Source organism: Mesitornis unicolor, unplaced genomic scaffold (assembly GCF_000695765.1).
Source record: "Mesitornis unicolor isolate BGI_N332 unplaced genomic scaffold, ASM69576v1 scaffold48277, whole genome shotgun sequence".
NCBI classification, from domain to species: domain Eukaryota; kingdom Metazoa; phylum Chordata; class Aves; order Mesitornithiformes; family Mesitornithidae; genus Mesitornis; species Mesitornis unicolor.
The window spans coordinates 16,939-28,719 of record NW_010195455.1 but is presented as its reverse complement, the minus strand read 5'-3'; the positions used below and the strand labels follow the sequence as shown (position 1 = coordinate 28,719).

Genomic DNA, 11,781 nt, shown 5'->3' with positions numbered 1-11,781 from the left:
AGATGTCTGTAAAAAGAAGGATAAATCTAGATTTCTGCTTATGGCTTCTGAAATTTAGGTTTATCCTGGTATATACTTAAACTGAACTGTGATACTGTAGCTAAAAATTGGCAACCTGCTCATTCAATGACAGTGTTAGAGGAGCCAGATTGCCAATAATTCAATGGGAGAAGATCCGTTTGTAAGGGACTTTGGGTTTTTTAGATAGGCCTTTGTTTGGATGGATGCTCTTTGTAATCCTGTAGGTGCCCTGGTTGTTTCATAGCTGTTTTTCTCTGCCAACAGAAAATCAATTAAAAATCAAAGAAGAAAAAGAGGAGGTGGAGGAGCAGCCAATGGAATTGGAAAGCCTCCCTCTTCCTGTGGTCAAAGAAGATGAAAGTACGGTGAAAATTGAGAAAGTGGAAGAAAAAGAAATTATAAAATTGCCAGTAATAGTAAAATTAGAGAAACTTTCAGAATGCAATGAAGAAAGGCAGACTGTCAAAGAAGAAAGTGACTCTTTTAAAGAAAACGTCAAGCCCATTAAAGCAGATGTGAAGGAAAACAAAATAGAACCAAAAGACTTAAAGGAAGTAAAAAGTTGTGCAGACAAAATAGCAGTTCATGAGCCGGAGAGGTTGGAATTTTGTGTTAATGTCAAAACTCCCCAAGAAAACGTGGATAAATCTGTGGAAGAAAGCGAGAAACTTAAAAATGATCAGCAGGCCAAAATACCGCTTAAAAAGCGCGAGATCAAGCTGACAGATGACTATGACAGTCCCATAAAGGGGCCCCTGTGTAAATGTGTTACTCCAACAAAGGATGTCTTGAAGGAAGAAGGGAAACCTGAAGAAGAAGCTTTTAAGAGAGTCCCTACAATCACTGCGTTATGTCCTGATGGGAAAGTGCTAGTGAATGGAGAAGTTAGCTGTGAAAAAATAACCCCAAGTGTCATTCAGAATAATAAATCCGAGCACTCTGCTAGCACAAAGGAAGATGGCAGCTCCTTAAAGGAGAAAAATGGAAAAAGTGGGGAAAAGGTATCGGACTCCCTAAATTCCGTTAGTAAAGTTATAAAAGCAGGCGAAGTTGAGAAAAATGCGGTAGCTGTGGTGAAAGAAACCGTGGCTGTGGTCTCTGAGGTCTCCAATCAGAAAGTGCCTTTAAAGGAGGAATCTAGTCCTGTGGAAAGAGAGCCCCTTGACAGCACCGCTACTGAAATGGTAGTGGAAGAGTCATCAAACTCTGAAGACTGTGCCAAAACAGCTGAAGAGACGCCAGCCGTGCAAATCAAAAGGGCCAGGTTATCGCCACCCAAAGAATGTCTGGAGAAGCCCACAAATGCATCTGCTCCTGCAGAACCGCCCGCACTTGCACTGTCCAATGAAGAGACTTTGAAAAGTAAAGGGGAGTCTGAGGAGAAGCCCGATTCCCCAAAAGCTGCTGAGACGCCCCCTTCATCTACTTCTCCTGTTACTTTAGAGGAGCCCGTTTTGGAAAAGGAGGGCTCTGATGGTAACGTGGCTCTGCCTGAGGAGAGCAAAGTAGAGGAAACACCCATCCTTGAAAAACAAGAGGCAGAGAAGGAAGGTGCCAAGGCAGAGCCAGAGAGATCGGACAATGCCCATGCCTCTAATCTAGAGGACTCCTCAGAGGGTAAAAAGGAATCTCCACTACCTAAAAGCAAATTTAAATATAAGCTAGTTTCTGAAGAAAGCTGTGCAACAGATAATAAAGAAATAACTTCAGAAAGACAGAAAGAAGGAATTAAGCTGACGATCAGGATCTCCAGTCGGAAGAGGAAGATAGAAACACCACCAGAAGAGGTCAGCGCTGGCCGCACGTTGAGGCGATCTCCGAGGATATCCAAGCCCACTCCAAAAGTCGTGGAGACTCGGGATCAGAAGTCTGACAAAAAACGGCCTGAAGAGGAAGAGGAGAAACCTGCAGCTGCACAAAAACCAGAAAGAAAAGAAGATGCAAAAAAACAAGAGAAGGAGTCAAATTCGAAGGCTAACAAGGTAATAGAGTTTTCTTACCTGGGAATGCAGAACCCCTGCAGTCTTATAAGGAGAATATTCACGTACATAGGGATATTGAGGATTATGTTCCCTTGGTCAGCTTGTGCAAGAAACTAGCTTTGCAATCCAGTTAGTGGACTTGACCAATGTAAAAGCACCCCCTAGGAGAGTGCTAATGTCTGTTTGACTTCCCAGTTTCTAAAATCTGTCACTTCACCTAAACTAAGTGGGTCAAGTCAACCCGAGTGACTTCTAAAACCGAGAGGAGCAGACCTGAGTCGGTCTGGCTGAGTGGAGACTTCTGGCTCCCGTGGATTTTCTAGATGGATGCTTGTTGGTGTCTGGTGGGGCAGGATGATCGTAAGCCAAAAAGGAACCAACTAATGGTGAAGAATAAAAAATATTATGACTTCTGTTTCTAGGTGAAGCTAAAGGTACTGTTGTAGTGAGTTGATGATATGGTTTAGCTTTTCTCCTATGTGGTATATGCACTTTACCTTGGGTGGAGGTGTCTTTTTTCATGATAAACTTTTGCTTATGCAGCATAGATCTCAACAATATGTCAGGTAACTATAGCACAAAGTCAAAATACACATATGCGTAGTGTCCGTCTAAGTCTGTGCAATTATAAACACTTTCTATTAATTTATCTTCCTTTTTTTCCTGGAGTACAAGGAAGAAACAAGAAATCGAGTCTGTATTTCTAAGTGTACTCTTTTTATATCAACTTGAAATCCCATCAATTTTTCTACTGCTACTCATTTCCTTACTGATTTTTGTAGCTGTACCAAGACATTCACCTATTTAGGGAGGTTTTTTTCACATACTGCTATATTAAATAACCTTCATAGAATGAACAATTGATTTTACAATGAATGATACCATTTATACCGAAAAAATCTATCAAATACATAGAGAAGCAAGAACAAGTTTTCACTTTAAAAGTTAATTGTAAAATTTTCATTTATGAAATAAATTAAAATCATAGTGATTGCAAGTCCTAGAAGTAATTTTAATTTTTAAGTACTGTTGCTATAGGAGTTTTAACTTTATTTAATTTTTGAAAGATACAGCGATCTAAAAATACTTTTCTAGAGAGATTTTAAAATAAGTATGGTAGAGGAAGAAGTTTGAAAGTAGTAAGCTGCTGTCATTTTATAAAGATGAAAAATGCCCTCATCTTTAATAGGATTTTTTATATTTGTTTTAAAGAAGGGTCTTTAAAAATAGGTTTGAGATTATGATGACAGATGATGAAGCCTAAACTTAAACTAATACTGTGATAAATTTGAAGCACATTTGCTACTAAAGTTTAATGAACAGTAAAATCAGTAGAGAGCTGGAAGTTAATGTTAAGAACCTGAAACAAAATTTTACCAATGTGACAAATCCTGCTTTGATACAAGCCCCTCCTGCAGGATAAATAGAATATCTTTTACATTTTAGTTCATTCAGTTCGTTCAGGTCAATGAGCAGCTTAGTCAAATTTGAAAAAATGTTATAACTTGAAAAAGCGAAACAAGTTATTTTCCTTTTTCAATGCCTGGTGGGGAAAACAGGCGAGAACGATGTCTGCAAGACGTCAGTTAATGGGAAGAAAAGGCTTTTTCTCTTTGGTATGTTGCTTTAAATATAAAATATCCTAGTTACAGAAAGTAGTTTTAACTAATTCAAAACAGTATTATGAAATAATACTATGAAATGTAACAGAAAGCTGTTTTCTCATTCCAAATATGATAGGGGTCAATGCCCTTTTAGTAGCAAAGGAAGAAGCATCAACTGAATCAGTTTTCACTTAAGAAAAATAATGGAGAAATACAAATGTGAAAAGATCCAGACATAAGTTATGTACTTAAAAGGTGATTCTGTTTCAGAAAAGTAATCCCATTTTAGCGGAAAGCACTAGAAATCCTTCATAGCCTTGTTAGAGTGCAAACACTTTTCCTAAAGTGAAATAAAAGTCACAAACTGTGCATGGGGTGGGGGGCGAAGATTCTGATTGCATTGAGGAAAGCTCTCATCGGAAAGATTAAATGTGGAATTTACCATGTTCACAAGCAAGTTTGCTGTGTCTAAACATGAAAAAAAAGGGGCTGAGTGACAAATTTGTCACGTCCTTTTAAATCTTTCTGCAGGTAGATGTGAATTTTTCTCCCTTTATTGTCCTGTTGAATTTTAAGGCTTTTAAAGAGAATCTTCTTGAAATGCTCTGCTGTACATTTACTGCAGCTGTTCTGCTGGAAATTAATCACCTCACTGTAGAGACAAAGATTTTTTTAAGATCTGGGAAGAAACTCTGTGAGCTTCCTTTGTGTTTTCTCTTTGAATTGGTGTCTCACAGAGAAGCAAAGTTCGGTGGACGGGTACGCGGACACGGGGCAGGTGGAAATACTCAAGTAATGAAGAAAGTGAGGGCTCGGAGAGTGAAAAAAACTCAGAGGAGGAGGAGGAAGAGGAAGAGGAAGAGGAGGAAGAAGCTGCACCTGCTGATGACGATGAGCCATGCAAGAAGTGTGGCCTTCCCAATCACCCCGAGCTGGTAGGATCTGGGGAAAGCTGCTGCTGGCTGTTCTGTCAGGTTGGGTGGGTTGGCTTTGGTGGGATCTGAAGGCACGTCATCCTTTGGGGTGGCTGTACACAGGAGAATAGGTGGTAAATTTATGACAGTAGATGAGTTTACCTTTAATAAGGAGAGAAGGACATTATTTCTTCTTTTTACCACCTCTGAAGCATCTTTATAAGGTATCACACAACTTTAGCCTCACTCAGATTAATTCTCAATGTTATCTCGGTGAATACAGAGGAGACAACATTTAGAAACCACAGTAGTGCAGCGTATGCTTTCCAGTACCTCGTGACGTGGTCCCAGCTATGTAGTCATCCTCGTTGGATATTGCTGCACATCACCCTCAGGACTGGAAACAGCAAAATTCCACAGAGAAGTAGCACAGCAAGCTTTCCCTATTTCTAATATTTATGGTTTTGGTTCATCAGTGGTAGATAGCATCAGGAATTGCTCTGTTTATCTGGGAAATCATAATGTGCAGTCCTGCTGTGAATCCACAAAATAACCATACTCTCAGGTGTGTGACAGATATCCTAGCGTAGTTGAGACAAAGTTTGAAATTTAGGATGTTTGAGATCAATATTCCAGTAGATACTCACACAGCTTATGCCAGCTTTGTTCCTCGGCTTTGATGGAAAGAGATATCTCAAGCTTTACTCAGCTAAACATGTAATAGTTGCCTAGTTCTATATACCCCTAGAAGTCTGCAAGGCTTCATCTCTGCCATCCGGGATGTAAAATCATGCTGACTGAGGAAACGTCCCGGTTTCCTTCATGTGGATGTGAGTGCACAGGGAAAACGATGCACACCACATCTTGTCCAAATGCAGTTTTCCACTCAGTCTGGGACCTGGAAAGCGTTACCAAACTCCACACTATGGGCACACAGTCTTTGTAGGCCAGCAGTAGTAAATGCCTGCGAACACATAGAAAGTCTGGGTTTAAAATAGAAAACTTCCTCCTTCCTTCCTATTTAAACATTCTCATAAAAACCACCCCCAGTGCTGGAAACAGCTATAAATGATACAGGATTGGTTTTTTGTTTTGGCACAGTCCAAAGTAGTGAGCATCTCCCTTCTGAGGAGCGGCTGAGGGAGCTGGGTCTCTTTAGTTTGCAGAAGAGGAGACTGAGGGGAGACCTCATTCATGTTTATAAATATTTAAAGGGTGAGGATGGAGCCAGGCTCTTCTCGGTGACAAACAATGATAGGACAAGGGGTAATGGACACAAGCTGGAACACAGGAGGCTCCACTTCAATTTGAGAAGAAACTTCTACTCAGTGAGGGTGACAGAGCACTGGAACAGGCTGCCCAGAGAGGTTGTGGAGTCTCCTTCTCTGGAGACATTCAAAACCCACCTGGACGCCTTCCTGTGCAACCTCATCTAGGCGTTCCTGCTCCGGCAGGGGGATTGGACTGGATGATCTTTTGAGGTCCCTTCCAATCCCTAACATTCTGTGATTCTGTGAAAGTATTTATAAAGCGCTTCTGCGTTGGCTGGTGGAATAGTCCTGGAGCGTGTTACATGTTGTGAGTGCCAAAAGATCCTCATGATTCACTTTGTTTCTGCAGATTTTGTTGTGCGACTCCTGCGACAGTGGGTACCACACAGCCTGCCTTCGCCCTCCTCTGATGATAATCCCTGACGGAGAGTGGTTCTGCCCACCGTGCCAGCATGTATGGCTCCTGTTTGACTTTACTGCTCTCCTTTTCAGCTCTATTTGTGGTTGTGGAGATTTGTTGGGAGTTCTTTTGTAATTTTTCTGTTAAAAAATAACCTGTGATGAATTGTAGGATGCTGATCTTCCCTCTTGCCCATTGGTAAAGCTGAGCTTTGTGAGGTGGTTTTCCTTTTACTTTTCTTTTTTGCTAGTAGTGATGAATGCCTGGGCGTTGCTGACACGTAGATGGGAATCTCCAATCACACTGCTTTTCTCCCATCTTTTGTTAAATTACCTCAAGACTAAGATAGTATTGAAAACATAATGCCTTAATTTTTCCAAAAGAAACATCCTCTTGTGCTCCTGAAGGGGAAGCAGTAGGCAGCGAGGGATGGACGAGCAGCTGGTTCTGAAGTCCTGATCCTTCTCCAGAGACATTTGCTCAGAAGCTGTTTAGAGAAATTTGCTGTTCCTACTGAGTCTCACGGTAGAGTTTGCCTCTGCTGGGAAAGCCAGCATTGTCCTTGTCGAGTAATAGATAAGTACAGACATTTTTTTGCAGGTTAGAAGCTGCTTCTGCCAAAAAAAAATCAGAGCATGTGCCCAGTTTCATTTTAAAGCACACCTGAAATAGCAAGACTTGCAGGGATGGTGCAGAGAGTGTGTGATGCTGTTCACGTTCAATAATAATGAACAGAATGTTAAATAATAATTAATAGAATGAATAATCATGAATAATCTGTCTGATCCCAAGCCACTTCCTTGCTTTTAGAAAAATACTTTGCCAAAAATGCTGTTGCCCTGCAAGAAGCCACTCACACCGGACAGGGGATGATGTGGCTGTATCTAACATGTGTTTTTAGTTGTCTTCTGAGGAGTCTTCTTAAATAGTGATGATCTTGAATACATAGTTTTTCTTACAAAATTTGAGATTGCAGGGTGCAGTAAGAGCATCTCCTTGCTCTGTTGCTGTTTAGTAATTTTTAACATGAAAAATAACTTTTGTAAAAGTGTGGAGATCATCCTTGGAAATAGTACAGTGAGGGCATTAACATGGAATAGGGCACAACTTGTCCCTAGAAAGTAATTTTTACATGTGGCTCCTTAGGTGTTAATTTGCCTTCTAAGATATGGAACGTTTGGTAAGAAAATGATGCTGAAATATAGCTCTGTTTTTTACTGCAGTGTCCACAGACTCAAGTGTTTTCCAACAATTAAGATAAGAGACAGGCAGGTATCACCATGTGTGTAGGCACTCAGCTTTGTGTATATATATTATGTGCATCTGTGAAATTCTTGAGATTCTCCGATGTTAAGTTGAAAATACTGTAAAAAATGGGGAACTAATTTAGAAGTATGTTTATTCTAAGCATCTTTAATGCTTGCTTTAGCCACATTGCTTCCTACAGTTAATGCCAGTTACTGGGAGGATGCATTTCTGTAGCAGTTGATGGAGAAGCACGCGTGTTTTAGGAAGAGAGTCTTTGTTGTAAAGCCCTGTTCATCAAAGAGAAGCCTTCAAGGTAGCAAGACACTCGCCCTTCTTCCAGACATCAATGTGACAAATACAGGAGTAGTGAGTGAAGTGTCTGAACAGCAGATGAACACTGTTGGTTATGAAGGAAACTAATACTGTGTTTCATTCCCTTAGAAATTACTCTGCGAGAAATTAGAAGAACAATTACAAGACCTGGATGTTGTCTTAAAAAAGAAGGAGCGTGCAGAGCGCAGGTACTGTTTGGTTGTGTTCAGAGTGAGCTGCTCTGCAGAGGGGTAGCAATAACTGAACAAGCATTGAAATAATGGGGGACTGGGGAGGAAAATAGTGATGAGACTGGGAATTGGTGAGACCAGTTTTGGCTTCCCACTGATAATTGGTGGCACAGTGCTGGGTAAGCTTACAAGAAGGGAGAAAAAGTCCCAAAAATGGAGAAGCTAAGCAAATACATTGGTATTAAACTTTGGTCAAGGTGCCTGAATGCCAATTTGGCTTTTCCATACCAGTAGTTAAATGGTTTTCAGCTGCATGTGTTACTGTCAGCAGTTTGTGGAGTTCCTGTTGTAACCAAGGTTAACCCTGACTTTGTTACAAAGGTTGTCCAGATCAATGTGAGTTTTGAGTCTTGTTGCTTTAGATTCTGTTAAACTTTGCCAAATTTTCAAGATTATGCAGTTGCTGTAATGCAATGGATCAGTTGAATTACAGTTTTAAATGAAATTTTGTGTCCACCCCGCCACTACCAAAGGCTAAATGCAATGAACAACATCCTTAATGTTTGGAACAGCCTCTCTGCAGTTTTCAGACCTGAAAATGAGGGACACGAAACACAGGCTGCATAATTTATACGTTTTAGGACATGTATTGAGCACTTGGCAAAATTTTATAAAATCTGCATGCATTATTAAACAAAACTTTGCATGAATTGTATCTTAAAAGGCAAATTTCACCAGAAGGTGAGACCCCATTAAAGAAAGCAATTGAGCAGCTTTATATCTGTGGCATATGCAGTAATATCAGGCAGAATATAGAGATTTGGTGCTGGGAAGAGCAAAGCACAATCTGTGCCTGCTTTCAGCTTCCTCCACATCTCCTGTCTGTTATTGCTGTCGCAGCAGCAGTGATGGTAGTGCCAGATCAGGTACCGACTGTTCTGACATCGCTGCTTCTGCTCACACTGTAGTAAAATTATCCTTGGCTTGCCAACTCCTGGGAATTTGTAGCTTTGGGAACAAAACATTTTGCTATTTTTATGTGTGAGCTCAGCTTATACACAGCCTCGGTCTGTGCAGGAGAATGGGACACAAAGAAACTGTGTTTGCTCTTTTTGTATTGGGAAGACTCATTACTAGTGAACAGTATTTTTGGACCTACTTTGGTAAATATTCTGTTGGCAAACATTGTATGAAATGCAGGCTTTTTCCAGTCTGTCTTGTGTTCTTGAAATCACCAGTGTTGTATAAAAATACGATCTTGTACTGGTTACAGGAGAGCATACAATTGCTACTATAGCACTTTTCAATGCCTGAAACATGTTTAACAACTATTTTGCAGTCTGATCCTCATACCCAAATGAACCCGATTTTTTTAATCTATATCATAACACTGTTTTTTTAAATTATTTTAAATTCTTTTTTTGCAGTCTTTTAAAAAGAGAAATGAGCTTGAGTTATTTCAAATAGTGCTAATTACAGCATTATTTTGGGTTTCTGCAGTTTTTCTGTAAGTTTATTTCCTTTTTTTTCTCTCCTAAAGAAAAGAGCGGCTGGTATATGTGGGTATCAGTATTGAGAACATCATTCCACCCCAGGTAAGTTACTGTGTCTGTGTTGTATTATTGGTGTATTTTCTCATGAGTTTCACAGAGGTGCGTTAGAAGTGACATCTTGAAAACAAAAATCAGACTATAATAAGAGTTCTAGAAATAATTCTAGACCCTTCATTTTAGACTGAGATTGAATTTAGCAGAGAAACCGAGGGAGCTTTCTCACATTTATTAGAGCCAACTGGTGCCACACAGAGTCCTCTGTGAGTGAAGGATCCCAGAGTCACCTCCCTGCCTCTTGCAGTTGGGTTTTGAGTAGAGTGTTCCACCATCCTGTAGTTTATAAAGGTGGGATGCGGTTTATTGAACTCTGGTGTCTGCTGTGTGGTTTTCCAGGATGGAGCTAATTGCCACAGCTTTCCTTTGGAACTGATGGAAACAAATGTTTCTGGCCTGTGATTCAGAGGGATTATGTAGTAGCTATTAGAAGCATAACGTTTGCCCCCAACAAATGTATATTGAAGTCGCATGTAGTTAAAAACTATAAACACTTACTGTTTTGCTAACAGATGCTTTTCTATGGCTTCCCTTTACAGAAGAGGAAAAATGTTTATTCTTGTGGAGAACAACCTCTTCTCACTTCTTAAATATATTTTAAAGTGATTTTCTTGAAGTCTTAGCCAAATGCCTTTATCCAAAATTATATAATCTGCTCTTTGCATGAGAGTTTAAAGTGAAACTTTTGTATGTTTTAAACATAGACTTTCCACTCTGACTGACTGTAATAAAGCCAAATTTCTCCCCCTGTCTTTGGATAATAGAAAAATGATAACAGATTTTACAAACTTGCAAAGGAGTCTATGGCTGGGAGGAAATATTTGAAAAATTGAGCCTAGGGGCAGATTTTATTTTTCTTTTTTCCGAATTAATAACTTGGAAACAATATCATAAAATTAACCTGCTTGGAACTGTAGTGAAACTGCCCCATGTAAAGGTGTCCCTGTGCTCAGTGTGGAGAGATGCTCACGACAGTTTGGTCAGCTGCTGCATTTCCCAGTCCAGGGAGCATCAGCTGAGGCATGGTCTCAGCGTTGTTGTGTAAACACAGAGATACCATGGCCTGATCACAAACTCTGTGTTTGTGAAATTGTGGAGCCAGGAAGGGCAATTTGTGCAAGTGTTCACGTGAACTCTGCTGTGACAAGTCACATTAGAAGCCAAAATGTGTTGTGCTGGGCGTAGGATCGTATCAGTATCTGTATCATAGGAGTTCAGTCATGACTGTGGGGGGAGTGGGGGATATAAACCTTTTTGACATTTCTGTGTTACGTGAATAGGAGCCAGAAATACCTGAAGGTCAGGAAGAAAAGAAGAAAGATTCCAAAAAGCCAAAATCAAAGCTGCTTGAAAGAAGGTCTACCAGAACCCGGAAATGCATAAGCTACAGGTCAGCAGTGTGTTTTAATAGCTGGAAAACATGGAAAAGCCACACTTGTATTCTTTTTCGAGCAACCCACCAGTCTCATGCACACTTTTACATTTAAGAGAAGCCCATCTACAGCATCTTTGTTCTTCCCTCTGAATACTGGTTGCATAACCAGTGTTTGATGGTTGTAAAAGCCTATGAAGTGGTATCGTGAAGGGATGATGCGTAATTCTCTCTTTGCATTCTCTAAGTAGAACAGGTCACTAAAGTTTCCAAAATTCAGCATGATCTTAATATCAAACAATAGGTGCTTGTTTATAAATTATTTTCTGAATAATACCTTGAGATGCCCAGTACCCTTCTCAGTCCACCATGCAAATAGGCTGCTTTTTGGGATTAGAGAAGAATGTGTTGGTCTGAGAGCTTGTGATTTGTCCCAGCTGCATTAGGAATATAAAAAATAGCATTGCCTTTGGCACAGTACTTGCTTTACGTAGACCTTTATACTAAAAAATTAGAACATTACAGCTTCCAAAACTTTCTGACAATAACCACAATTAAACTCACATTCAGTCTGGCTTTGCTGTTGAGGACAGGAGTGGTGTTTGAATACTCTTGAGTTTTGCAGCCTATTCAGAAAACTCCCTCTGATCTTGCTTAGCTTTTGATTTTTGGTAACTTTTGAAATTAACAGCAGAAGCAGCCACAATAATGAAAATGCCATTGTTGCTTTGGGAAATCAAGTATTTCTGTAGGGAGCATTATGTTACAGACAAGATTATATAGATTTGCTGTTGTGTTCATGACAGGTCAGGCAGCATCTGACCAGGAGAAAAAAAACCCTTGCCTGTAGGGTATCTTC

General features: G+C 40.1%; 1 protein-coding gene across 1 annotated transcript in view; it reads left to right on the top strand.

Moving 5' to 3' along the window:
* Window positions 1-285: 285 nt before the first annotated feature.
* Window positions 286-11,781, top strand: part of RSF1 (remodeling and spacing factor 1) — a gene marked incomplete at its 5' end in the record, with an annotated part of 19,373 nt that continues 7,877 nt past the window's right edge. Inside the window, 6 exons of the mRNA XM_010188099.1 lie at window positions 286-2,003; window positions 4,345-4,542; window positions 6,142-6,246; window positions 7,882-7,961; window positions 9,484-9,538; window positions 10,831-10,940. Of these exons, the coding sequence (XP_010186401.1) occupies window positions 286-2,003; window positions 4,345-4,542; window positions 6,142-6,246; window positions 7,882-7,961; window positions 9,484-9,538; window positions 10,831-10,940 (2,266 nt within the window). The remainder of the gene's footprint in view (window positions 2,004-4,344; window positions 4,543-6,141; window positions 6,247-7,881; window positions 7,962-9,483; window positions 9,539-10,830; window positions 10,941-11,781) is intronic.